At 39.2% G+C, this 26,192-nt stretch overlaps 1 protein-coding gene across 7 annotated transcripts in view; it reads left to right on the top strand.

Annotated features, from left to right (window-relative positions):
- Positions 1 to 26,192, top strand: part of LOC123746358 (pseudouridylate synthase 1 homolog) — a 75,388-nt gene that overhangs the window by 226 nt on the left and 48,970 nt on the right. For 3 of the 7 annotated variants that reach the window (XR_011227982.1, XR_011227981.1, XR_006771501.2), the window contains exons 2-13: positions 10 to 234; positions 461 to 624; positions 3,177 to 3,335; positions 5,679 to 5,843; positions 6,279 to 6,435; positions 8,725 to 8,891; positions 11,248 to 11,411; positions 17,053 to 17,159; positions 17,868 to 17,968; positions 20,551 to 20,750; positions 22,933 to 23,124; positions 24,057 to 24,273. Coding sequence is in view for 1 of the 7 variants with exons in the window: in XM_045727848.2 (XP_045583804.1) it covers positions 3,326 to 3,335; positions 5,679 to 5,843; positions 6,279 to 6,435; positions 8,725 to 8,891; positions 11,248 to 11,411; positions 17,053 to 17,159; positions 17,868 to 17,968; positions 20,551 to 20,750; positions 22,933 to 23,124; positions 24,057 to 24,164 (1,371 nt within the window). In the remaining 6 variants the exon portion in view is untranslated. Of the gene's footprint in view, positions 1 to 9; positions 235 to 460; positions 625 to 3,176; positions 3,336 to 5,678; positions 5,844 to 6,278; positions 6,436 to 8,724; positions 8,892 to 11,247; positions 11,412 to 17,052; positions 17,160 to 17,867; positions 17,969 to 20,550; positions 20,751 to 22,932; positions 23,125 to 24,056; positions 24,351 to 26,192 lie in introns of those variants that run through there. The other 4 variants (XR_006771502.2, XR_006771505.2, XM_045727848.2 and 1 more) reach the window with 4 other exon arrangements.

Below are 26,192 nucleotides of genomic sequence, written 5' to 3'. Positions count from 1 at the left end.
TGTTTTCAGTTGGCATCTGTGAGGTATAGGTATAAGAGAGTGAATGTGTAGTTCGCCGACCCTGCTAGTATAGGAGCTCGGATCCTATGTGGCCGCCATAAAACACCCTATAGTGAGCCTCTGTACGCTATGGCAGCCCTGGAACCCTCTCCCAGCACGCCTCTTCTGCACACAATCATTCTCTTATGATTCGCAAGACTTCTGCACTCGATTTGGACTAACTTACTGTTGTTGGTATTTAAATTAAACAATTAAGCTATTATATATTTATTTTAGCCTGATTTTGAGTTTCAATAGTGATTTATAGTCCATGGCAGAAGTTGACACACTCCGAGTTCAAGGACACGTTACTGAACCTAATGAGTTGGAATTAAGCCGGGTTGACGTGTAATTTATAACCCCATTAGTGTTAATGATCTTGGGTTAAACATTGTCTCTGATTTTTGTATTTGACTTACAGAAGCCTACTTGTACCTGGTCTAAGCAAACAATTAGATGGAAGAATAAAACAAAGAAGATCGTTCAGAAGGTGCTGGATCAGCTGGGTTGTGATGACTAGGCCTATGTGCTCACCTGTTGGTGTCGACGTGGACTGATATAGCCCTCTAGGCCACGCCGCCCTAGGTATTTGTACCTCGTGCTTTTCAGTATCTTATTTTATTTCTGTATCATGTTAGAGAAGCTGTTGATAGAAGGGGCCAGCAACTTCTGAAGTGCATTTCACTTGTTGATTACCATTTTATCCATAAGATTTGTATATTTTTTAGCTCATTTGTGTTTGAAATTTCCATGTCAACTTGTCTTATATCCCATGACCACCATTTATATTACCCTTAATATTTTATAGGGAATGTACTTGTCTAGTTGTGCTTGTAGGGGGTTGCTCTTCAGCTCTTTGGTCCTGCCTGTCAGCTGTCAATTAACTGGTGTGCAGGCTGCTGAGCCTATTGGTCTCTGTCATGTCTCCATTTGAAATGGTACCGTGCCGCAAGCTGGTTACAGGTTGCAGCCAGTTGTCTCGACTTTGCTTTGAGGAGTATGTTGTGGCCGCTTCCCGGGTAAGTCCCTCGTTTTCCTTGTCTTTGGTTATGTAGCTCCAGGTAGCCGTATGGGCTCCCCACAGAAAACCAGCGTTGCATGTAATGAAATGCCATTTTCTGGGTGAGCCCCGGAGGCTCCCTGGTAACCCTTCCTCCTTCTCATCGGCAGTTTTTCACATTGTTTGATGCTTAGCTTCTGAACTGGAGTGCTAGGTAGCCGGCACGGGGAGGGCTGCATGGACGAGCAGCGTGGCAGTGGAGTGTGACGTTTGCATGTTTCCTTGTTTCCTTGGGATTGGAGGGAGTTCTGCCTCTCTTTTCGGTTTTTAGAGTACTGTAGTTGTAATTTTCTTACCGTGTGGGGTTTGTTTTGTTATGGCTACCTGTCTGGGTGCCCAACACTAGTTGATGGCAGATAAGGAAAAACCCCAACCACAGAGGGGTTTTCTAGGGCCATTGCTCCCTGCACCTCTCTGAGGGTACCAGGTTCTGGCTTCTGGTCCCTGGTAGGCTGAACTCCATAGACTAATGCCCCGGTCTAAGGTATCAAGCAGGCCTGGTCGACGACCAGGCCGCGGGGTCGCTAAGCCTTGAAATCACCTCAAGGTATCACATTAATCGGATAGCTCCAGGGAGCCTCCGAGGCTCACCCAGAAAATGGCATGTCATTACATTCAACTCTGGTTTTTTTGTGTCCAGAGACAAAACATAATTTTTTTGTGCCAGCCTCCAGATGTATCATATTACACCTTGCACAGTATTATCCTTCTTAGGGGTCTACTGGTCTATCTGCCTAAACTTTGTGGATTCTTCATATGCTTGAAAGGAAAAAACTAAAATTTATATTTTAGACTTTATTTTGATAATTTAAATATTATTTTTTATCCTTGTTATTCTCATAAGACACACACATCAGGTTAGAAAGTACAGTATTGGTCACATCATCAAGTTATCAATTGATCATTGAAAAGTTGACTAGTTATGACTCTTATGTATAGAGGGACAATGTTGAACAGTCTTGGGCCCGTAATGTTGACAGAATTGTCTTTGCGTACCCATTGCACCTCTGCATTTGAACAGGGGCATTTTACCTCCTGGTCTTGTAAGGAGTTATTTCAATGTATAGAATTGGAACCAGTTCTTTAATATTTTCCACTTAAGTTATTTTGTAACACTCGCCTGTACTCCAGAGAATACGGATTGATGATATTCATACATCTCAATAATTTAGATGTGTTATTTTGGTGTTTTTCTCGAACAGTGCCAAAGATTAAGGTTTTTAAAGCACCAACGTAGAAATCTTTAAAATTAACCTCAAGTAAAATTTTTAATTTTCTCTTACAATTCCTTGTTGGCCCTGTGGAAAACAAAGCTTGGTTATCTCTCTTCATTTGCTTATTCCACTCTTCGAATAACCAAACTTGAGTACCTTGTTATTATTCATGACACTCATCTACCATTTGCAGTGCTTTGATGAGCATAACAAGAGTTTTGTTTTTCATCCTTATCCTTAATCAGGGTTATCCATGAGCACATCTTTATTTTATATTACAGATTTACAAGTTGCCAACACGTATTTTCAGCCTGCAAAGTTTATGAAATCTGACCACACAGAGGCTTAGCATGCTTCTACTGCCTGCATTCTACAAGCACTCAAGCAGTTGATCTTTTTCCAGCAACTTATTTTCCTCTTAAAGTCATCTTAATCCAGTTTGGAAAAAACTTCACCTCTTAATCCAGTTGATCGTTAATGTTTTGCACTCGGCCATTTTGCATCTAAGCATCGAATACTTTACATTATAGTGTACAGTACGATACCAGTATTGTATAACAATTAGGAATGACAGTTTACTTGAGATTTATTAAACTACATAACACTTTGGCTTCTTTACCTGAAACATTTTGCTAACATAATCTTTGATGTAAGCTACAGTTCTTACTCTCGATATGAAAACTGTTTACTTGGCCTAGCTTTTATTGATAATAAATTCAGCACTACATAAAAACTTGACATCTTTACATTATACAGATAATACGGTAGACCTATATAAGACGTAGGTCTTATATAGGCCAATTTAATTATATCAATACAAATATATTTTCAATATATTTTTAAACTCATTGTGTATTTTACAGTATCCATCCATCCATTACATGCGGGGCCTGGATGTATAACCCAGATATTCGTCGTCATAATTGGAAAAATCAAGAAAACAATCGTATAGTGTACCTTTTAGAGCTGTCCGCATACATATATGCATGAAGAGGAAAAACAGTAGTCACAGATGGTTTTAAGTAAGTTTTATTTTTAAATTTTCATCTACCTCTAGACAATAAATATTTTGCCTTATTATTTGCTGTTATTTGGTAACATGTCTTATATATTAAAAACAGGTTACATAGACCTAAAAACCAAAAATCGGGCTTTAATTACAGTACATTAAAAATACCTTTTTGAACAAGACACACAGCTTGTTGCTAGGAGAAGATTCTACTGGTCCTCTGGGCACTATCTGAACCAGTCAGGTCAGGAAAACACTGTAATAGCATAGCAGGAATCTTTTTCAAGCATCTTATCTAGAGCACACTGGCAATTGGGAGATACTATACTGGAGATTACTCAACTGAACATAGATTTGTTAAGTGTCATGGGTTCAACTTCTAAGTGTTGTGTCAAACAACATGAGGCCTGTATGTATTTTTCATGATTGATTGGCTGACAGTTTTTGTAAAAGTGGTGGTTGTGTTGGTGGTTATCTTGAGGTTGAGGTTATCTTGAGATGATTTTGGGGCTTTATTGTCCCTGCGGCCTGGTCCTCGACCAGACCTCCAACCCCCAGGAAGCAACCCGTGACAGCTGACTAACACCCAGGTACCTATTTTACTGCTAGGTAACAGGGGCATAGGGTGAAAAAACTCTGCCCATTGTTTCTCACCGGCGCCCGGGATCGAACCCGGGACCACAGGATCATGTCCAGTGTGCTGTCCGCTCGGCCGACCAGCTCCCCATGGTGATGGCCGTGGTGGTGGTAATTGTCACTGATGTTGGTCATGTCATTGGTGGTACGTGTAGTTGTGTTGCAGATGTTGGCGTTGGTTCAAAAAATTCAAAATGTTTATTCAGGTAAAAGTACATATATGGAAGATGAGTTACAAACATAATGTTGGATTTATAGATAGAACTAGCACATACAATACCTAAAGCCACTAATACGCACAGCGTTTTGGGTAAAGGAAATGACAAAGGGTTGTCTTTGGTGGTAGTTGTGTCGTTGATGTTAGTGGCGGTGGTGTCGCTGATGTTGGTGTTGCCTGTCATTTGTGGTAGTTGTGTCGTTGGTGTTGGTCGTGTCATTGGTGGTAGTTGTCGTTGGTGTTGGTCGTGTCATTGGTGGTGGTTTGTGTTGTTGGTGTTGGTCATTTCATTGGTGGTAGTTGTGTCGTTGGTGTTGGTCTTGTCATTGGTGGTGGTTGTGTCGTTGGTGTTGGTCGTGCCATTGGTGGTGGTTGTGTTGTTGGTGTTGGTCGTGTCATTGGTGGTAGTTGTGTCACTGATGTTAGTGGTGGTGGTGTTGCTGATGTTGGTGTTGGCTGTGTCATTGGTGGTAGTTGTGTCGTTGGTGTTGGTCGTGTCATTGGTGGTGGTTGTATTGCTGATGTTGGTGGTGTGTCTAGTAGTGATACTGGTGTTGGTACATACCTAACAATGACTATGGAGAAGTGAGGTCTAGCCATGTTGTACCTGTTGTGTTATAATTTAACTTTCCTGACATTCAAATTTTTTGTCAACTCTGGCTTTAAAATTGTGGTTGGACATGGCATTTACATGTCCAACCACACTTCTTCTTCTTTTTGTGTATTCCAATTATTGACCACCTGTACCGGGTACAAATATTTCTTTACTGTTCTTTAACTCGCTTGCATTTTCAGCTACCATCTATGTCCTTTTGTTCTACTTTCTCTCATTTTAAAGAAGCTGTCCTTATCCACCTTGTCAAGTCCCCTCAATGTCACCAACAGCACTGTTGTTGGTGAATATCAGTTGGTGTTAAAGATCTGTGGTGTGTCTAGAGCATCTATAGTGAAAAACCATTTCCTCTTGACATGGCTCATTCCTGGGGTTTGGTGTCTTATTACCTCTTGTACTGTCATCATGACATTACCTGTCTCAAGTACGTTTGTTTTAGTTTAGTTTCTTTTTTGTTTTTGGTGTGTAATATCTCTTAGCCTTATGCCTCTCATTTGTAAATTATTGTTTGTTCCTCCCTGAGGCATCATGGTGAAGGAGTTCTGGGGTGGTACTGAAAGGACTGTCTTGGAGCATTGAGTGTAATGAACTGCCACTTTTTTGGGTTACATCTGAAAAGCTTCTTGTTCCCCCACTCTCCTCTCCTACCAGTTAATGATGTGTTCCTTAGGGGACTAGTAGTCTTACTTTAGGGAGAAACTGAGTATTATAGCTCAAAATTAAAGTACTGTATTAAGCTTATTGGTTAAATGTGTAAGGTAGTAAATGCAATTATTAAATTATAATTTAAAAATTGCAAGCTCTTAAATTAAAAAAAATACTGTACGTTACTGTATTTACATCTTGCTACTATGTATACAAATTAATATATATCGTTCTTGCAATTTCAGTGTTGTCAAGATACTGGCATAAGATTTTAGGAAAATTTGTAAGATGGATAGGACCATGGCCAGAAAAGAAGTGTTACAATCTTTCTCTTGAGGGTTGGTTTCCTCCAAAAGTTGCAGAAACTTTAGTCAGTGGTAAAAACAATCAGTTTTTGCCCGACTTGGCAAGTAAGAACTTAAGATGGTGTTTTTGATTACCTTTGACATACTGTACTTCACTGTATGTACTTTAACTGGATATTAGCTGCTTGAATTAGGACTTCATAATCATGTTAACCAAACCATACACTAGAAAGTGAAGGGACAACGACGTTTCCGTCTGTCCTGGACCATGGACGGTACAAAAGGTACCTTGCATACCTTTTGTCTTGCTTTTTCTTCCTCTAATATTATCTTCTCCTCATCTCTCTCTTGCCTATTTATTGTCTCGACTCCTTTCCTCTTCACAATCGACTTGAGAATGGTCCAGGGCGGACTGAAACGTCGTCGTCCCTTCACTTTCTAGTGTGTGGTTTGGTAAACATATTTCTGCCACGTTATTGTGACTCCTCGTCTTCATAATCATAATTTGGCCAAGTAACTGATGTTTGATACTCCTGACAGATACAAGTGTGAAATATGACCCTGAGCATGAGATGACAGAGGCTGAGGTGAAGCACATCAAACTAACTCCTGTACCTGAAATTTCGACTGAGAAGATCAGAAAGAAGTTTGCCTTGCTCCTCTCCTTCAATGGTCAAGGATACCATGGCTTGCAAACGTTAGTTTGATTTATGGAGATTATTTCATTAAAATTTTTGAAAAGTAAATATTTTGTAATACATAATCTTTTCCGGGGGGGGGGGGGGGGGCATACGACTCCCTGAAGCTAATGGGCTGATATCCATTATTTTAGTCAAGAGCTTCAGTTAATTGAAGTTTTGAGCCTACCGGGAACCACGAGCCAGAACCAACCAGTTTCCCTCAGTGAGGCAAAGGGTGCAATGGCTTATGAACACTCCACTTTATGAGAATAGAGTCATGTTTGCCATCAACCAAGGGGTATGACCCAGAAAGGTAGGAGGACCATTTCAAACCCCCGACTGATAAAACATTGCAACCTAAGACCGAACAAAGCCTATTAGTGACCCCTCCCCCCCTCTCCCCGGCGACCAAGCGCTGACACTGGTAGTCGACTGATGTCGCATAGAGCAGACATTATTGCTAGCCTCATTCTCCTGTCAGGATTTTGCCCTGTGTGGTTGTGCATTGTTTGTTTGGGCATTGGCCACGTGTTATAGTGTGCTCGAGCTGCATTCATTTAGGGTTACCTTCCCTTTGTGCCCGGCAGGTACTAACCCTGCATATTTAGGGTTTTCTTCCCTAGGATGTTTGGGATTTCATGTTCGGGACAACCTTGCCCCTGGGGTTCAGCGGAGGTTGTGGGGCTCTGTCTGCCCTGGGTAGGGAGTGTTGTTGTTGGCTGGGCCATACAGTGTTCTGCTCAGCTTGCATAATTGCGGCAACCGTGTGTCTGTCTGGCCTCTGGTTGTTGTGGTGTATTTTCGAGGGTTTCTAGTTTTCTGTTATTTCCTGGAGGTGGTCTGCCTAGCTTCTGATTAGGTTTGCCTAGGTTGTGTTTGGTGGTGGTCCTCTGGGCCCCCTCGAAATTGCACGCATGATGTCTTGGGGTCAGTTTGCCTGGTATTAGACAGGGTTTAACCGGCTTTAGCTACACCAGTGCCTGGGCTTCCTATTGGGATTTCTACTTCTGCGGGGCCTGGTAAACCCTTTGGGGCTCGGTGCAGCTATAGATATGTCTTCCGAGTTCCCACTCGCTTTGTGCGAGTTTGAAGGTTGTTTGTTGCCCTTGTCTCAGGGTGACGATCATCTGTTCCCCCTCCATCATGCTGCTTGTTAAGTCGGGGATACCTACGACCCGGAAATGTGCGAGACTTGTTCCCTGCTCGTTCTCCAGCTTTCGTGTTCTTCTTAGGGGAACTTAGGGGGTCAGGCAGTGGCTGCATTGCAGTTTAGGTTTTTGTTGTTGTGATGCATCTGGTTTGTGGCCCGGTCAGATGCCCAAAGCTGTTCCCTTTGGTTTTAGGGACACAGAATTGGTTGTGTTGGTCGCTTCGACCTTGGTTTTGCCCGCCCGCTTTCCCTGATTCCGTTCTCAGTGGGTGTGGTCCACCCTGCTCCTTCTCCCCCCCTTTTCCCGGCTCCCAAACGTTTGAGGGTTTCGGAGTCGGGGCGGGGTTTAGCTTGGGATGAGGCGGGACAGGGATCTCAATGGCCTGATATTTGATCATGTTTCTGGTCCCCGGTAATCATATGTTGCACTGGGCAGGTTTCCTGGCCCACTATCTCTTCTTAGACCTAATATTTGCTGTCTCTCTCTCCCTTCCTGGTAACTTCCTTGTTTGCCTTTTGCTCAGTGGTTGGTTAGCTTCATGGCTCCTCCCAGAAAACCCATGTTGAATGTAATGAAATGCCTATTTCTGGTAGATCTTTGGTGGCTCCCTGACTCCCATCCTCCCTCTACCGGGTTCATCAGTTCATTGATGTTCATTCAAGCAGGTATTGTGCAGCTCCAGACTGATAGGGAGCTGGCTGGGGGCTCTAGGCTGCCTGATGGCTGTTTTTGGTACTACTGGATTTGAGCTGATTTCTACTGAATCAGTTGTTTGGAATGAATCATTCGTGGAGTCATTTGGTTCTTACAATGCTTCATTTCCTATGAATCTTGCAGTTGTTTGTAAAGCTTTGCTATTTTTTTGGATACCGTACTTTCCCAGTGAAGGTGGAGATGATAGTTTCATCTCTATGAGGGGGACCAGGTTCTGGCTCTGGTCTCCGGTAAGCCAAACGACACTCGTGCAACTGATGTGACCTAGTAGTGGGAAGCCATTTCAGAGGTATAGCTTCAGGGGCATCACCAGGCTATACCAGAAAGAAGCATGTCATTATGTTCAATGCTGTATTTTTTATACATATGTCAGCTCAAGTATATCTTTGTCAATCACCCTCGTGTCATTAATATATAGCTAATATACCTTAATGTCAACAGGAATACGTGTACCCATACTATTGAAAAGGATTTATTTGCAGCAATGCATGCTGCAGATTTGATCACTCGGCAAGAATTGTTCATACCTCAACTTTATTTCTACCAGCGTTCTTCTCGAACTGATAAGGGTGTGTCTGCAGCTAGACTGTTGGTGTCTGCATCCCTTCGTAAGTCAGGGAAAGTGTTATACGTATTTTACTTTGGTAATTGGTATACCCTACAACCTTGCTCGAGTTTGTGGTGGGCCATAACTACTAGGAAGAATTTGCTAAAGGGTAAACATTTGGAGAGCCAGTGTGTGTGGTGAATGCCTTGCCAAGCTCTCTCTGTGAGCTGATTTGAATTGGTAACTTCATAGTCACAGTTTTTGAAGAGGGGGGAAGTAACCCCATTAAGTACCTTTCCTGAGCTTAAGCACTGGTCATTTCTGGTCAAAAATCCTATAAGATTTTTTTATGAATGAGAAGTACATGAGGCTCAAAGATCAACTCAATACTGAAATAAACTGCTCTGAATGTAAAGAAAGCAAGTCACAACGCACTCAAATTCCCTCTGAGAAAGGTTTTGGAATATACTGAGTGAAGGCCTTCTCATAGATATGATGGCTTCTTCAGTTAAAGTTTCCTTGGCTCTTCTAGCTGGCCTGGTGGTTATATGCTACATGCAGTTTCATGAGTGGGCATCCCATTCACATTATTCCTAGTGCTTGCATTCACCTCAGCCTGTGCTGGCAATGATGACTATTCTCTCTCTAAAGTTATCTTTGCTGAGGGCTTCGGTTCCTCCCAGGGGTGACTCCTCGTTAAGTTGATCCCAGGTTAGATAGTGCTTTGAGGTTGTTCCCGGGCGAGACTTGTTGCATGGGGGTTGGTTACTTATGCTTCCAACATTTCTTCTGGTTGCTGTAATGTCTGGTGTATAAAGTTTAGCTTTTGTGGTTGATAATGTAAATGTTTCTCTTATTTCAAATATCAGTTTGTTTTGTGTGTGTGTGTTAATTTTTTGTTTCATTTGTGTTTGAGAGTACAGTATGTATTAGTAAATGAGTATGATTCTGCGTGTAAAAGTTATCCTGCACGTTTTCATGAGAGGAGCATCCCTCCACTCCATGTGGGAGAGAGGACTGAGACTCCATACACACAGGTTGTGTGGTGTGTGCTTGTGAGGTACTTGCCTTACTGTGTGAGGTTATTGACCTCCATTTATATCCAAGTGAAGAGTACTGTATTTGTTAATCTGGTGAGTGAGATTTTCCCTTTGGTGTATTATCCCTTTTCCTGTGGTTAAATAAATGTAATGCACGCGCTTTGAGTGTTTCTCGAGTCCCGCCAATGCAAAAATATGGTATCAGTCCCATGTGGTCTTTCTTGTGTTTGAAGTGTGTATAAATGCCCATTGATTATATATCCCTAGTTTAGAGTAACGTACCTATACTGTAAATAAGAAAGTAAGGACGGGTTTCGTGAGTTCATACTCTAGAGTACGGCTCACAAGTTTCGTTTCGCGAAGTTTCTAGTTCTGCTTGTGTCATGTTCCCTTTCAGAAAATCCAATTGCCTGTGCAGAAGCACCCCTGGAAGTAAGCAGTGGGTTACCTGGGCTACCATCTGGTGGTAGTCAGGTGCATCAGAGCTAGTTTTGTCTGTAGGCGATGAGTCACAATAACGTGGCTGAAGTATGTTGACCAATCCACACACTAGAAAATGAAGGGACGACGACATTTTGGTCCGTCCTGGATCATTCTCAAGTCTACAATCGACTTGAGAATGGTCCAGGACGGACCGAAACGTCGTCGTCCCTTCATTTTCTATTGTGTGGATTGGTCAACATACTAGTTTTGTTTGCCCTGCAGCAATGATCATTAGCATTGTCTGCCTCCAACTTTCTTTATTCCCTCAGGCAGGAATTAGTTTTATTTTGTCAATCCTTCTGGTTAGCTTTTTCTTGGTTTTAGATTGATATCTCATCTCCAAGCTACTCTCTCTCATAAGAGAAAGCCAGATTCTGGTCCTGACTCCCAATAGGGCAGCACTGATTTCAGAGGCCAGGGTCAGGATTCATCAAGCATTTACACATCACTTATGAGACCTGTATATCTCTTCCAATCATGGTTGCTTTGTTTACATTTGTTAAACAGTTTATAAACTTTAAAGGACTACGAGGTTGGTTGTACAGTGACAATAATAACTTTAGATTGTGAAGTTCAAAGCTCGTAAACTGCTTCATAAGTGTAAACAAAGCTAGCATGATTGTTGAAAGATGTTTAGGTTTTGTAAGTAGATGCATAAATGCTTGATGAATCTTGGCCCAGGGGGCACGTCTCATTGTAGAACAAATTACAGCAAGCTACTGATAGCCCATCAGGAAAAGGCGTTTCAGGACATTCTGTACTAGATTTTATTTATACAATTTTGACATTGATCTGCATGAAAATTTTTAGGAATTCATTCTTCCTTTAGATTGAGTGCCAACTGAACTGTATTAAAAAAAAATAATCTCTCTAGGACTGTACTCCACTTTGCAGCTGTTGTGCCTAACGTGGACGAGGAAATCAACAAACACCTTTGTGACCAGATTCGTGTGATGGCCGTGTATCGTGTTTATGAAGGATTTAACTGTAAAATATGGTGTGATTCCCGTACTTATTCATACTTGTGTCCTACTTTTGCCTTTGCCCCTTATTCAGAGGTAGGTTTAAACATTGAAGAAGTTTGAAGAAACAAAATTATATATATATATATATATATATATATATATATATATATATATATATATATATATATATATATATATATATATATATATATATATATGTCGTACCTAGTAGCCAGAACTCACTTCTCAGCCTACTATTCAAGGCCCGATTTGCCTAATAAGCCAAGTTTTCCTGAATTAATATATTTACTATAATTTTTTTCTTATGAAATGATAAAGCAACCCTTTTCTCTATGTATGAGGTCAATTTTTTTTTATTCGAGTTAAAATTAACGTAGATATATGATCGAACCTAACCAACCCTACCTAACCTAACCTAACCTATATTTATAGGTAAGGTTAGGTTAGGTAGCCAAAAAAAGCTAGGTTAGGTTAGGTTAGGTAGGTTAGGTAGACGAAAAAACTTTAATTCATGAAAACTTGGCTTATTAGGCAAATCGGGCCTTGAATAGTAGGCTGAGAAGTGCGTTCTGGCTATTAGGTACGACATATATATATATATATATATATATATATATATATATATATATATATATATATATATATATATATATATATATATATATATATATATATATATATATATATATATATATATATATATATATATATATATATATATATATATATATATATATATATATATATATATATATATATATATATATATATATATATATATATATATATATATATATATAATATATATAATGTCGTACCTAGTAGCCAGAACGCACTTCTCAGCCTACTATGCAAGGCCCGATTTGCCTAATAAGCCAAGTTTTCCTGAAGGGGCCATCTCACCCGAAATAAAAAGTTGTTGTAGGGTATTCATAATTTATTATCCTGATACATGTGAAAGGTGCTGCACATAGGCCAAGTTTCAGCATCTCAGCCTAAATAGAGACGGAGAAAAACAAAAAACAAAAAAAAGACGAATTTTTCAACCATGTTCAAAAAATTTCACAGCCCACAATTGTGAACCAAAATCATTTATAAGACACTCAGCTATGACCTTACTATATAATAAAGATTTGCATGTCACATTATTTTCCTAGATGTATTTAGTGCAATAATACAGATTTTATAAAAGTTTCCCAAAAACGTATGCAACAAAATGAGGTGTATCATTATTTATAAAATCAATAAATCTACGTAGATAAGAATAATGACATGCGTTTATAGAGGCGTATTTTCTACATATAATGTGCAAGTTTCATGTAAATAGAATAATAAATAAAGGCTGTGAAATTTTATCTAGTATTAAAAGTTGGAGTTGCGTAGCGCGCTCTCAAAGTCTACTGAACCTGCGGTCACTCGTGAGTGGTGATTTACGCATTGCGGCCAGCTCGTATGGAGAGCTCGCATGCATCTAGCTGTCAATGCTTCTCTCTTGTTCGTTTGGTAAGTCATATTGCAGTACAAATAGCTAAAAATCCAAAAATAGCATGTTCTGGGAGATATTGTGTGAGCGCGTCAGCATACATCCTCTCTCCATGAGAGACACGCAGTCACTGACTGCACCACCCTGTGTCAGACCATATGTTGTGTTGCCATATGGTTAGTTTATATTCATTTTATGCATAACATGTTATTTTCAACGCTATTACGAAAAATAAGACATCTACAACGTAAGATACAATACCCCGCGGCGTACTCACGGCGCGAGGACCAGATTCACGAAAGTTGCAGCGGGAAATTTGACTCTAATTACGTTATTTTTCAAGATATCATTAAACGGTTTGGACCACAGTGTTGCCAGAACGTTGTAGTATTTTTCGTAATTTTTCGTAAATATTCCATTTTTCATCGGACTTTCGGTGACATGGCCCCTGAAATAATATATTTTCTCTAATTTTTTTCTTATGAAATGACAAAGCTACCCATTTCATTATGTATGAAGTCAATTTTTTTTATTGGAGTTAAAATTAACGTAGATATATGACCGAACCTAACCAACCCTACCTAACCTAACCTAACCTATCTTTATAGGTTAGGTTAGGTAGCCGAAAAAGTTAGGTTAGGTTAGGTTAGGTAGGTTAGGTAGTCGAAAAGCAATTAATTCATGAAAACTTGGCTTACTAGGCAAATCGGGCCTTGCATAGTAGGCTGAGAAGTGCGTTCTGGCTACTAGGTACGACATATATATATATATATATATATATATATATATATATATATATATATATATATATATATATATATATATATGTCGTACCTAGTAGCCAGAACTCACTTTTCAGCCTACAATGCAAGGCCCGATTTGCCTAATAAGCCAAGTTTTCATGAATTAATTTATTTTCTCTAAGTTTTTTCTTATGAAATGATAAAGCAACCCATTTCATTATGTAAGAGGTCAATTTTTTTTTATTGGAGTTAAAATTAACGTAGATATATGACCGAACCTAACCAACCCTACCTAACCTAACCTAACCTAACCTATCTTTATAGGTTAGGTTTGGTTAGGTAGCCGAAAAAGTTAGGTTATGTTAGGTTAGGTAGGTTAGGTAGTCGAAAAGCAATTAATTCATGAAAACTTGGCTTATTAGGCAAATCGGGCCTTGCATAGTAGGCTCAGAAGTGAGTTCTGGCTACTAGGTACGACATATATATATATATATATATATATATATATATATAATGTCGTACCTAGTAGCCAGAACGGACTTCTCAGCCTACTATTCAAGGCCCGTTTTGCCTAATAAGCCAAGTTTTCATGAATTAATTGTTTTTCGACTACCTAACCTACCTAACCTAACCTAACCTAACTTTTTCGGCTACCTAACCAAACCTAACCTATAAAGATAGGTTAGGTTAGGTTAGGTAGGGTTGGTTAGGTTCGGTCATATATCTACGTTAATTTTAATTCCAATAAAAAAAATTGACCTCATACATAATGAAATGGGTAGCTTTATCATTTCATAAGAAAAAAATTAGAAAAAATATATTAATTCAGGAAAAGTTGGCTTATTAGGTAAATCGGGCCTTGCATAGTAGGCCAAAAAGTGAGTTCTGGCTACTAGGTACGACATATATATATACAGTGGAACCTCGATTAATGAGCGGCTCTATTAACGAGCATTTCCAGTAACGAGCGAGCCACTCGCAGCAAATTTGTCTCTATTGACGAGCTTCACCTCTATTAACGAGCAAAACCACATGGTGCTTCCTAGCGTCTCGCAGGTTCTCGCAAATTCTTGGACGCCTCCGACGCCAGTGTTGTTGTTGTATCGCACACGACAAGCATTCCTTTGGATTTATTTGCGCTTTTCTTTGTGTTTTTAGTGGTTTTGTGACTACAATTTGTAACACACGATGTCGCCAAAGAAGCTGCTTGCTAAAGATAGTGTTTTCAAGAGGAAGACACAATTACTGTGGATTTGAAGAAGGAAATTATAGCAAAGCATGAGTGTGGTGTCTGTGTGACTGATCTCACAAGGGAGTATGGCAGGTCCTCATCAACAATTTACACCATTAGTAAGGGAATAAGGAGGTAAGGGAGGATGTTGCCTCTTCCACTGAGATCAGGGAAGTGTTGGGAATTTTTGAAAAGGTGAACGCGTTCTTGGAAAAGCTGCTCTGATAAAGCAGTGACAACCCGGTGTGTGAAAATGTTTAATTAATTTATCACTTTGTGATAACACTTTGTGAAAGTGTTATCACTTTCGCAGGTATATGTCGCTTGAACGTGACACACTTTTTTCTCTTGAATGCACCCAAATACCGCGCTCAAGTGTCATTTGAGCAAATATTTCTATAAAATCTAATTCTTATCCGATCGACTTGGGGATAGTATAAACATGTTTGCCATGAAATTTCCGTTTTCTCTAATAGCCACATAGCCTATTTGGGAGAAAGGCATTGTAGTGTATCTTCGTGGTAAGACCATTGTGTTGTTGACACGAGTGCAATCGACGTAGTTTTTTATTTGGTGCTGGTCTAACGCATCCTTGTGTGACATTTGAAATGAAATTTGGGTGAAATTCCCAAGAAGAGAGAATCCGTCTGACTCAAAGGTGGATTCTCCTTCCACACCATAACCCCTCTCCTCCTTCCCCAACCCGTTCTCGCAAATTTAATAAGTCAATATTGACTTATTAAATATGTGCATAGGTGACATACTTAACATAATAGTTTCCCTTGAGAAGCTTCATAGAAAACACCGACCTTACCTAACCTACTTAGTATGTTAAGATAAGCATCTTATTGCTTCGTAATTACAATTATTACCTAACCTATACCTATAATAGGTTAAGTAACAATTGTAATTACGAAGCTATAAGATGCTTATTTTAACATACTAAGTAGGTTAGGTAAGGTCGGTGTTTTCTATGAAGCTTTTCAAGGGAAACTATTATGTTTAGTATGTCACCTATGCACGCAACTAATAAGTCAATATTGACTTATTAAATTTGCGAGAACGGGTTGCCTTCCCACCTCCCCATCGTCTCCCTCAAGCCAGCAACTACTCTTCATAAGGTAAACATTAAAACAGTATAACAAAACATTTATAATTACATGTGCAGTATTATATTTACATAAAAAAATGTCATACAAGTATGGATGTTTTTGGGAGTGGAACGGATTAAATTTATTTCCTTTATTTTAAATGGGGAAATTTGTTTCTTAAGACGAGTTTTCCAGATAACGAACTCGGTGCCAGAACGGATTAAACTCGATAATAGAGGTTCCATTGTATATATATATATATATATTATATATATATATTTATATTTATATTTATTTTAAACCGCTAAGCTATTTCTAGTGAGTTCAAACGGCATTGCACCACCTAACACTAGTCAGCTGACGTTGCCACCTGACTGGGCAAAATTCCTCCACCCGACTTATTACGCACATCACTAATTTTAGACAATGCTGCTATTATCAGAATCCTGATCACTAAATCCTGAAGATTAATAAATTTCCACAAGTTTATTTTCTAAAGAAACATGAGCTGCCACTTCAAGATGCTTAGATGTACCAAACAATGGCAGAGTGCTGTGATTGTCTGCTTTGCATTGTGAACATCATGAACAGCATTGTGCTTACTGATATCTGAATACTGTACATAATCTTTATTACAGTCAGGATCTTTTGTGATACTGTCATTGCAAAATAATAGCAGTTCCTTATATATTTCGTCTTTTTAAGTGATGGTGTGGTCACAAGGTGAACAGCAGTGATGTTAGTTCATGCTGCATGCACTACACTTGGTTGCTCACTCAACACCGAGTTCTCCACACTCAGGAATTGTGTCCACAATTTATTTGCAAAAATGTCGTCTGTTTACTGGAGGCCTGAGAAAACCAATGTAAGCCCCCTTGTTCCTATAGGAGTTTTAAATCTTATGTGATATGTTAAATCATCCCTAGATGACTGGCAGAGGATGGTCAGATATGTTGTGGTCATCCCTGTATGATTCGTGCAGAACAAGGGTTAATAATTTGTAGTCTCAAGACATTCTAGGTATAGAAAGACTTATACCAAGCTTAGATAATATAAGCAAATTGCCAGTTTATTGCTTAGGAAACAATTAAAAGAATTTAGTTCCATTTTTAATTTTAAATGATAGTGAATGTTCATTAATTTACACACAATTTTCCGTTAACAGAGAGTATGTGAGGATTATCGAATCAGCCAGGAAGTTTTAGAAGATCTCAGAAAGTTGCTGCATATGTATAAAGGCCGTCACAAGTTTCACAATTTCACTTCTCATGTGTGAGTGTAAGCAGCAGCATTTGCTTTATTAATTTCTTTTGGAAAAAATAATATTTATGTTTTTACTTACTGTCTGCCACCAAAAATCTTCATTAATTAAGGTAGTTGTTGTAACACAATAATGCAGTACTGTACTTGCAAAATCAAAAAGTTTCTAAAGAATGGTTTGAGAGACTGAGTGTGAGCTGGGTGGTGCTTGCTAAATGAAAGCATATCTGTAGTCATGTTTTAATAGGAATGCACCAATATATATGTAGGCAAACAGAAGTTTTTATGTTCTTTGGTACAAATAAGTGTCCTCCACCACTGAATTGTACCAAGACTACAGATAAAGTAGTGGAGATCTGGAAATTTTGATTTTCGAACAGTTTGAAAATTCAGAAAAAGGTGATCTGGATAATGGGGGGTACCACTGTTCTGTAATTTATTTTATGGTTGGGCCTCTGTATAGCTTCCCAGAACTTAAGCATTGGTACTATTTCAGTTGTACTGGGCCCTTATTCCTGGCATGCAAAGACAGTGTCTTCGATACGTGGCATAAGCTGGTCTGACCACTTTAACTGTAGGAAGCTAATGAGCTGGGGTCCAGAAAGGGGCATTTCATTACACTTAATGTTAAATCTTTTAGCTGCATGTTTTATATTGCCCAACAAAATTAAATGGTAAATATTTGTACTTGTTTTATTAATCGCATCTAATTGCTTTCAGAAAATGCCATAGTGCTCGTGCTTGGCGCAATATTATTGATATAGACTGTGGTCAGCCATTTGAGCGTGATGGCTTAGAATGGCTCTCCATCAAAATAACAGGTATAGTAAATAATTCATGAGTTTGCTATTTTCTGGGAATGCCTCGTCAATAGCTGAAGACTTGGCACAGCTAAATCTTAAAAAGCATCTCAGGCCTCTAAAACCCAGGCTGACCCAAAACTAAGGTGACCCAACCAAAAAGGGAGAAAACAAAACAAAAAATCCACACTTGTAAAGAAATAATTCAAATGATGAAAACAAAACAAAGAATTTGTTTGCAACGGGTGAAAAAATTAGTGCTAATTTGCTCTGGTGCCACTGGATGCTGGCCCGGGGCACCTAGTGTTGTGGCTCACAACCCCCCCCCACCCCTCTCTTGCACACACGCACGCTCACTCACTCACTCACTCACTCACTCACTCACTCACTCACTCACTCACTCACTCACTCACTCACTCACTCACTCACTCACTCACTCACTCACTCACTCACTCATTCACCTGCTACTGTGAGGTGATCAATTGCAAAAGGGGTCAATTTGCTCTTTCTTGGCACAGATAAGTGCACTTGGCTATTCCTGTAATTTTTGTTCCATGTTGTGTCATTGCTGTGTTTTTGTTCTTTTCATTCCGTGATTGTGTTTTATACAGTCCATCTTGCATATTCCCTATTTACTGTTTCACTCCAACTTTGGCTCTGGGACTCACTTCCCTGATTTGCCAGCTTGTGTCCCCCTTCAGTTGCCTTGTTTTCTAGAGTTTGTGTACTTGTCACCACTACTAGGTATATCGATAGGGAGTTGATACATGTAGTTAGCTCTATGCTTTTCAGGTGCACTTGGGATAATTAAGTGATTCTTTCTTATCCATGACTTTGAATGCCTTCCCTCGTCAGCTGGTTTGCCAGAGTTGATGTGCACCCAACGGTCAGCTTTCATTGGAGGCTTGTTTTATGTTGATTTTCTCTGCTGGATTGGTCTTGATAAATCTGGTCATCCAGGACCTGGATTACCTCCAGGTGGTGGCTGGGCGAGTTGGGGTAAAAAATGATCGGCAGTGAATGAGTTGCTCATCTATTGCTAAGCATTGTTTGTAATGTTTGATTTGTATCAGTTTTTATTATCTTCTAGTTTTGGTATATTCAATGCCTCCTTTCTTTTCCTTGCAACTCTTCTTTTTTTCAGTTCCAGCAACTTTAATTGCTTGTCATTGCATGTTTTCCAATTTATTGATGTGCTTCTTGAGGTATGGGCACCATACAAATGCTGCATATTCCAACTTTGGACTCAAAAAGGTCATGAATAGTTTCTTTAATATTTTGCCATCTATGTATGTAAATATGATTCTAAAGTTGGAAAGCACAGCATATATTCCTGTCACAATGTTCTTTATGTGATTCTCAGGTGAAAGTTTTCTATTCAGAACCACCCTTAGATCTTTATTATAGAGTAAATCTTTGTATCAATTTTGTTTAGCAATAATGCTTTCTGGTCGTTGTTTTGATCAATAATGGCCTTCAAAAATTAAATATATTGCCTCAGTGGGAGTTGATGTACTTACAGGTTTGACCATTATATCTCTGTGGGTCCATTTAAAACTTGAGAATAATGGAAAGCATTATCATTCCATAAGAAAACAATTGTGAAAAATATAGTATTTCAGGAAAATTTGGCTTGTTAGGCAACTTGGGATATTGGTTCAACATCTAGGGGGGGGTCTTTAGCAGATATATGGGAAAAAAAAGGCAAACATAGTTCCAATCTACAAAAAAATGGTGACAAAGGAACCGCTCTGAATTATAGGCACATATCATAACAAGCACAGTAGTAAACAAAAAAAAAAGTTAAAACCTAATGGATAAAGACCCTGGAGATAAGAACCATACTGGTAAGAAAGTCAGTATGGTTTTCAATGAGGAAGATCATGTGTAACAAATCTACTGTCATCCTCACATCACTGGAAGACAGAAGAGTTAGTGAAAACATAATTATCACCTACAAAATTGTTTAAGGAATTGATAGGGTAGATAAAGATAAACTATTTAACACGGAGACACAGGTGGAAATTTAGTATCAAAATGAGCCACAGAGACATTAGGAAGGATTTTTTCAGTGTCAACATAATTAGCAAGTGAAATGCACTAGGAAATTATGTGGTGGAGGCAGACCCCCATACAGTTTCAAATGTAGGTATGATAAGAGCCCAATAAACAGGTACAGGAACCTGTACAGCAGTTGACTGACAGTTTAGGGGCAGGACCAAAGAGCCTGAAAAACAAAGTAGGTGAATAGATGAATAAATTCTCACATTAAAGTCAATGTTGCTCACAATTTCACTCACATATTTTCACACACAACACTCATTTGTGAACAGTCAGTGTGCTGTATTATACTGTACCTGGATTCCTTTCACTGGGAAATGTTGCAAACTGTTGCAGTGATATTTCAAACAGAACAGAATCCATTCACTGCAATTGTTCTTTTGGTTAACTAGGGTTAAGTTTCGGTGGGGCTCCTACTGCCTTGATATACTGTACTGTACTGAACTGAACTGAGAGATTTTTCTTTCTAGTGTTAAATGTATAAACTATTGCAGTACTGTATTTATGCACTTGATACATAATTGTGGATTTCATATTAACAGGTGAGAGCTTCTTGTTACACCAAATTCGTAAGATGATTGCTTTAACGATAGCAATTTGCCGAGGACTGACTACATATGACACAATCACAAGAGCATTTGAAGATGGGAAAATGGACATCCCTCTTGTGCCAGCTAATGGCTTGGTTCTTGATGATCAACATTTTAATGAATATAACAGGAAATATGCACGTATCCTTGAGGTATGTTTTATATTGTAGATTTGTTTATTTGTATAATTTCTAATACAGTATTATGTTTATAGTATTCATTGTAATATGATCTTGTATGACTCATAGCACCTTGATAACGATAAAGTAAATGAATGGATAAATTTTCAATAATTATTCAATACTGGCAAATTGAAAATTGGCCCCAGCAGAATACCCTCTCAGAGCCCCTATTTAAATGTGATCTTAAGTCTTCATTTTCTCATGTCATCGTGAGAATTTTTATGTATATAATCCTTCACTTTTGCTTTCTATGAAGTAGGTCGGTCGCTTTTTATGTTTTGTGTTTACTTTAAGAGCACAAACACAATTGTTCCCGGTGTGATAATAAGATGCTATATAACAAAAATGGGGAACAACATTCCTGGCTGATAATGAAATTTAGGCATATGTAACGTTAAATATTGTAGTTTTGGTAATAAAACTGTAACATACCTTCAGGCTGATATTTAAGAACATATTTCTGGACTGCTCCCTCAGTTACCCTCCACCTGCCCCCAGGCCCTGAGCTCTAGCCACTACTAGCTAGATGAACCAGTGCCAGGTACCATACCATGAGGTTACCTTGAGGTGATTCCGGGGCTTAGCGACCCCGCGGCCCGGTCGTCCACAAGTCTCGAGCCTCTGATGTTGATAGAGTTCTCTCTCAGAGTACCTGTTGCACCTCTGCTTTTCAGTGGGGGTATTCTGCACATCCTGCCATGGCTTCTGATCTCATGTGATGTTATTTTTGTGTGCAGGTGTGGGCTCAGCCCCTCTGACCATGGAGGGTCTTGCTGCCTGCCTAGGGTCTTGGCAACTTTCCTTTTCACTTTGTACAAGGCAGGGAGCAGACATATCAACTCATTACTGAAGAAAATTTGCTTAAATGCAATTAACGGGGGGTAACCAAGACACTCGAGCTCCCTTTGCAAAGGGTTTTGGAAAACTATCAATCTACAAAAATAAAAAATAAAATGTCCCTTCCATCCCTGCGCACACTGCCACGTTGTTTGGCTGGATGCTCACAGTACGCAAGGTGACCAGTGAATACCTTGGATAAGTATGTGGAATTTCTTTGTTTCTTTGATCCTATGGAATATCATTGGCCCTATGGGCCTATGTTGAGATTATATACCTATAATGTGTTTCTTGTTACCATTATCCGTCTTGGTTTATGTTTCGGAGCCTTATTTCTTGGTACTCTTGTCTCTTCTCATAGAGATATTTTTACTCTGGAGTTTAGTTCCTTATCAGGAGAGACTCCTTTCTAATTGACTTCAGGTCAGGTAATACTTTGGGGTAATCTTACGAGGAATTTATTTTACAGTATTTAGTTGTTAATACTGGTATTTATTGTGTGGTGCCTAGTGTTGGGTCATTTGATTGTTGGCCCTATTCCTTTCTTTCCCATGGGGTGTTTTGGGTTCAGTTATGGCAGGTTGTGAAGGAGGTTCTTGCCAGCTTAGACCCCAAGTGACCTGGATTGCCATCTGGTGGAGGTTATTCACTTGTGGCAACAGTTGTTAACCTAGTTTGCCTCCTATTTCATGAAATTCTTCACGCAGTTGCTCATTTTGTGTTACTCATCGTTTCTGAAAAGATTTTTTGGGGCTTTGGGGAGTTCCCTAATTCCCAAACTTTCATCACCTCGTAAAGAAAGCCATTGTCTGGTCCTGGCTCGTGGTAGGTCAGCATGGATCTCAAAATTTCTGGGGCCAGATTCATGAAGCAGTTATGCAAGTACAATACTTACGAACTTGTACATCTTTCCTCGATCTTTGACGACTTTAGTTACATTTATTAAACAGTTTACAAGCATGGAAAACTTCCCAATCAACTGTTGTTATTGTTATAAACAGCCTCCTGGTGCTTCAGAGCTCATTAACTGTTTAATAATTGTAAACAAAGCCGCGGAAGATTGAGAAAAGATGTACAGGTTCATAAATGTTTGTGTAACTGCTTCATGAATCTGGGCCCCTGGTGCTCTTCCTAAGGCATGGTTTCACCAGAGCATAAGTTACAGGATGCTACTGAGGATCCACCAGTGTGTAAGCTATGGGAGCTACTGAAGACCCACCAGAATAATGCATTTTACTACACTTAGCACTTGATTTTTAAGTATGATAACCAGTAAATGTAATGTATTTCTTTGTAATCTTGTGTATTCCCTCAGCCTCTCAACTGGGACAAGGCAGAAAAGAAAATCCAAAAGTTTCGTGAGCAGAATATTGACTTGATAATTTTCACTAAAGAAATCAAGGAGAAGGAAATGCTTAAATGGCTAATTAATCCACATTTCTTCACTTATCACTTGTGTACTTCCCCGTCAAAAGAGGAGAATGAAATTGATGAACCAAATTCACAGGTAAGTCATTATACCTTTCTTAACCAAATTTAACTACAGCATACCAAATTTAAGTATAGTATACTTAAACTAAATGTCTTTAAATATTGCTGTTGAATTTTTGACAATATTTTTGACAATTTTTGTACACACTATGCAGTATACTTAGTAAAGAGATGATTTTCTTTAGGAATGTGTGCATTAGTGAATAGCATAATCCAATATGAAGTTATTAATTTCTTAAAATTATGAGCCAAGTTATTGCTTTAATAGAAACGTATTTCCTGACTAGATTGTATTGACCAACTGGAATGAAGCTTGCCATTTAACAAATTTTATTTTCCAGTAGCTTCCTATATTATTCCATAAACATACATTTCACTTACAAATATTTCTCCTTTTTCACTTAATGTATATATATATTATTTATACAGTAAAATAAGTATGTGAAATTTTGATCATATTATACAGAAGTATCAATTGAATCCCAAGTCTTGTGTGGTAATAACCTGCACAGACCTGGTGTAACTCCATGAAGAGGACCTCTTTTTCATTTAATTGAACATTTAATTTATAAAGTGCCCATTTAAAATTAGCTTTAACATATTCTCAGGCTTTTCAAACTCATAATCATCATAATTTTGTTATGTGGTCCATGAAGAGTACAGTAAATGTTTAAAGTACAGTGGAGTAAAGTTGCATGGCATGTTCAACCCAAGATTTATTGCTATCAGCATAGGCACATGTTTTAGCAGATTGTAAGTGTGAGAAGGAAATATTTCTTTCCCTTCTTCATTTAAAAATACTGTTGTTTGGCATTCTTTAAAATTTGATATATTCTATAGGAGTGAGAACTTTAATAAGGTAACATTGGGATTAAATGCTTGGCTACGACTCTATATTCTCCAAAAGTGCTTAAAAATAATTTGTTTTGTATTTGTTTGCATCCCCAGGCAACATCTCTTTGGCTTGCACAAAAAAAATGTTATATAGACTGTTTTAGCAAATCCAAACACCAGAAACAAAAATGTTATGATGAGGATGAAGACAAAAATAGATGATTTCTGTTCTGAAGTGGACTATTATATTAACAAGCCCCTGACTGAAAATGGTTATAGAATCCATAAGGCAACGTCGGCAACAGACAGCTGGTATCAAGGCATTATGAAGGTAAAGTTTTATCCTGTTGAGTATAATGGACAACTTTTGAACTATAAGACTTCTGTATAAATAAATGAATGAGAAAATTTGTTGTTTGTTCTCATCCCATTAACACTTTCGCCCGGGCATGACGCAGCATTGCGTCATCTGTTTACTGGCGGTAATACCGGGGATGACGCAGCATTGCGTCATCCACTTTAAATAATCGCCAAAAATCAGGTTTTTATCCGTTTTTTTTGGGACTGGTTTTAAAATGTGCGCCGATGTCTTCCCATTTTCTTTGTTGAGCCTCGTGGCCCTCAGGTGGCTTGGCAAACGATGTCGGCCCATTGTTTTCGCTCCACTGTTGTGACCAATGTCGCCTCCCCTCACATCTCAAACGTGTGAACATTTCGTCTATTTTCCATGGCTATATTTCTTACTGCGGCTTTAGAAACTATCTACGCTTACTCCACGATGTATAGTGATAATGAACAAGGCCCTTCCAGGAAGAAAATTGTGAAAGAAAGGCTTGAAAAGGAAGAGAATTGGGAGTGTAGCTGGAAGGCGTCTGAGTGCTCACTCGCGGCTAACGCGTGGCCCGTCTTCAACTCGTCGGCGGTTGGAGCGTAACCAGGTTTTTATTTTATATGCTAATGTTCCTCTAGAGAATTCTATTGCGAACCCATTGAGACCAAAATGAAAGACCTAGGACAAAAATTGAGGTGACCAGAGTAAAAATAGTGAAAACATTTTATCGCGTTTGCACACTCCTGGGTAACTCATTCGCACTTTCTCTGTTTGCTGCGGGTAATTAGCCGGGCTTTTGGAGTTTATATGCATTTCGTGCTGTAGAGAATTCTATTGCGAACACAATGATACCAAATTTAATCTCGTAGGACGAGAATTAAGGTGACAAAATTGAAGAGTATACACTTTCCAGAATTTACGAGCGCTCCCGTGACACCCTGGGTCCCATATCGCACAGTTGAAGGGTGGCGCGCGTGGTACACCAAAGTGTTAAGCAGGAAGTTGGGTTGGGATATATTTTGAATTACATTTAAAGAAGCGATCACACATTGAATGTAAAATAGTACAGTGAGTAAAATGGTTCATGGGTCATTTATATCATTGTATGCTACAGGAATCAGCTAGAAAATTTTTGGTTGTGTAAGTGGAATAAAAGTATAAGAATTATATAACTTTTTGAAAAACTTGTGGTATGAATTTTGAAGAGGTGATTTTGATCTATAAAATGGCACCCCTAAATTTGTATAGAGATGCAACACCTACTGAGGGAAACAAAATATGGCATTGGCTGTCCCTTTCCCACTATCATATTCACCAACCAATATCCCTCACCAATCCCTACACCAACAATAAGCTCCCTGCCAACCCCTCACCATCCCTCTTATACCACCCCTCCCCACCACCAATCAAAACATCTCTCCTATCCATTGCCCTCACACCCCCACTCCTCCCTGCCACCTCCCCTCCCCACTACCAACCATCATCCATAATTATCTACCATCTGCCATCACTCACAACCACCCCCTTTTTAACCACCAACCTAATCACCACTATTAATTAACCACCAACCACCAATCTCCCCACTTCCCACCACCAGTTAACACCATTCCCTCCCCAATCAACTACTGCCACCATCAACCACTACTACTACTTCCCTACCAACAACCACTACTTCCCTACCAACAACCACTACCACTCCACCACCCCTTCTACCCACCACCAAATGCCACTACAAATTCCCCATCTACCACAAACCTTCCAGAACTACCAATTCTCTCCAGTCAACAACCTGCTGATCTAGTAGTGGGGATAGGAAGCGCTCTGCCACTAGGCATTCTCAGTTGTGGACCTCAATTGAACAAGCTTCGTAACAGCCCAACAGATCTCCATCACCCCCTCCTCATCACCACTACTACCAC

Source organism: Procambarus clarkii, chromosome 10, assembly GCF_040958095.1.
Source record: "Procambarus clarkii isolate CNS0578487 chromosome 10, FALCON_Pclarkii_2.0, whole genome shotgun sequence".
Classification (NCBI taxonomy): Eukaryota; Metazoa; Arthropoda; class Malacostraca; order Decapoda; family Cambaridae; genus Procambarus; species Procambarus clarkii.
Note: the sequence above shows the minus strand (reverse complement) of the source record. Positions and strands in the feature narration are given on the sequence as shown.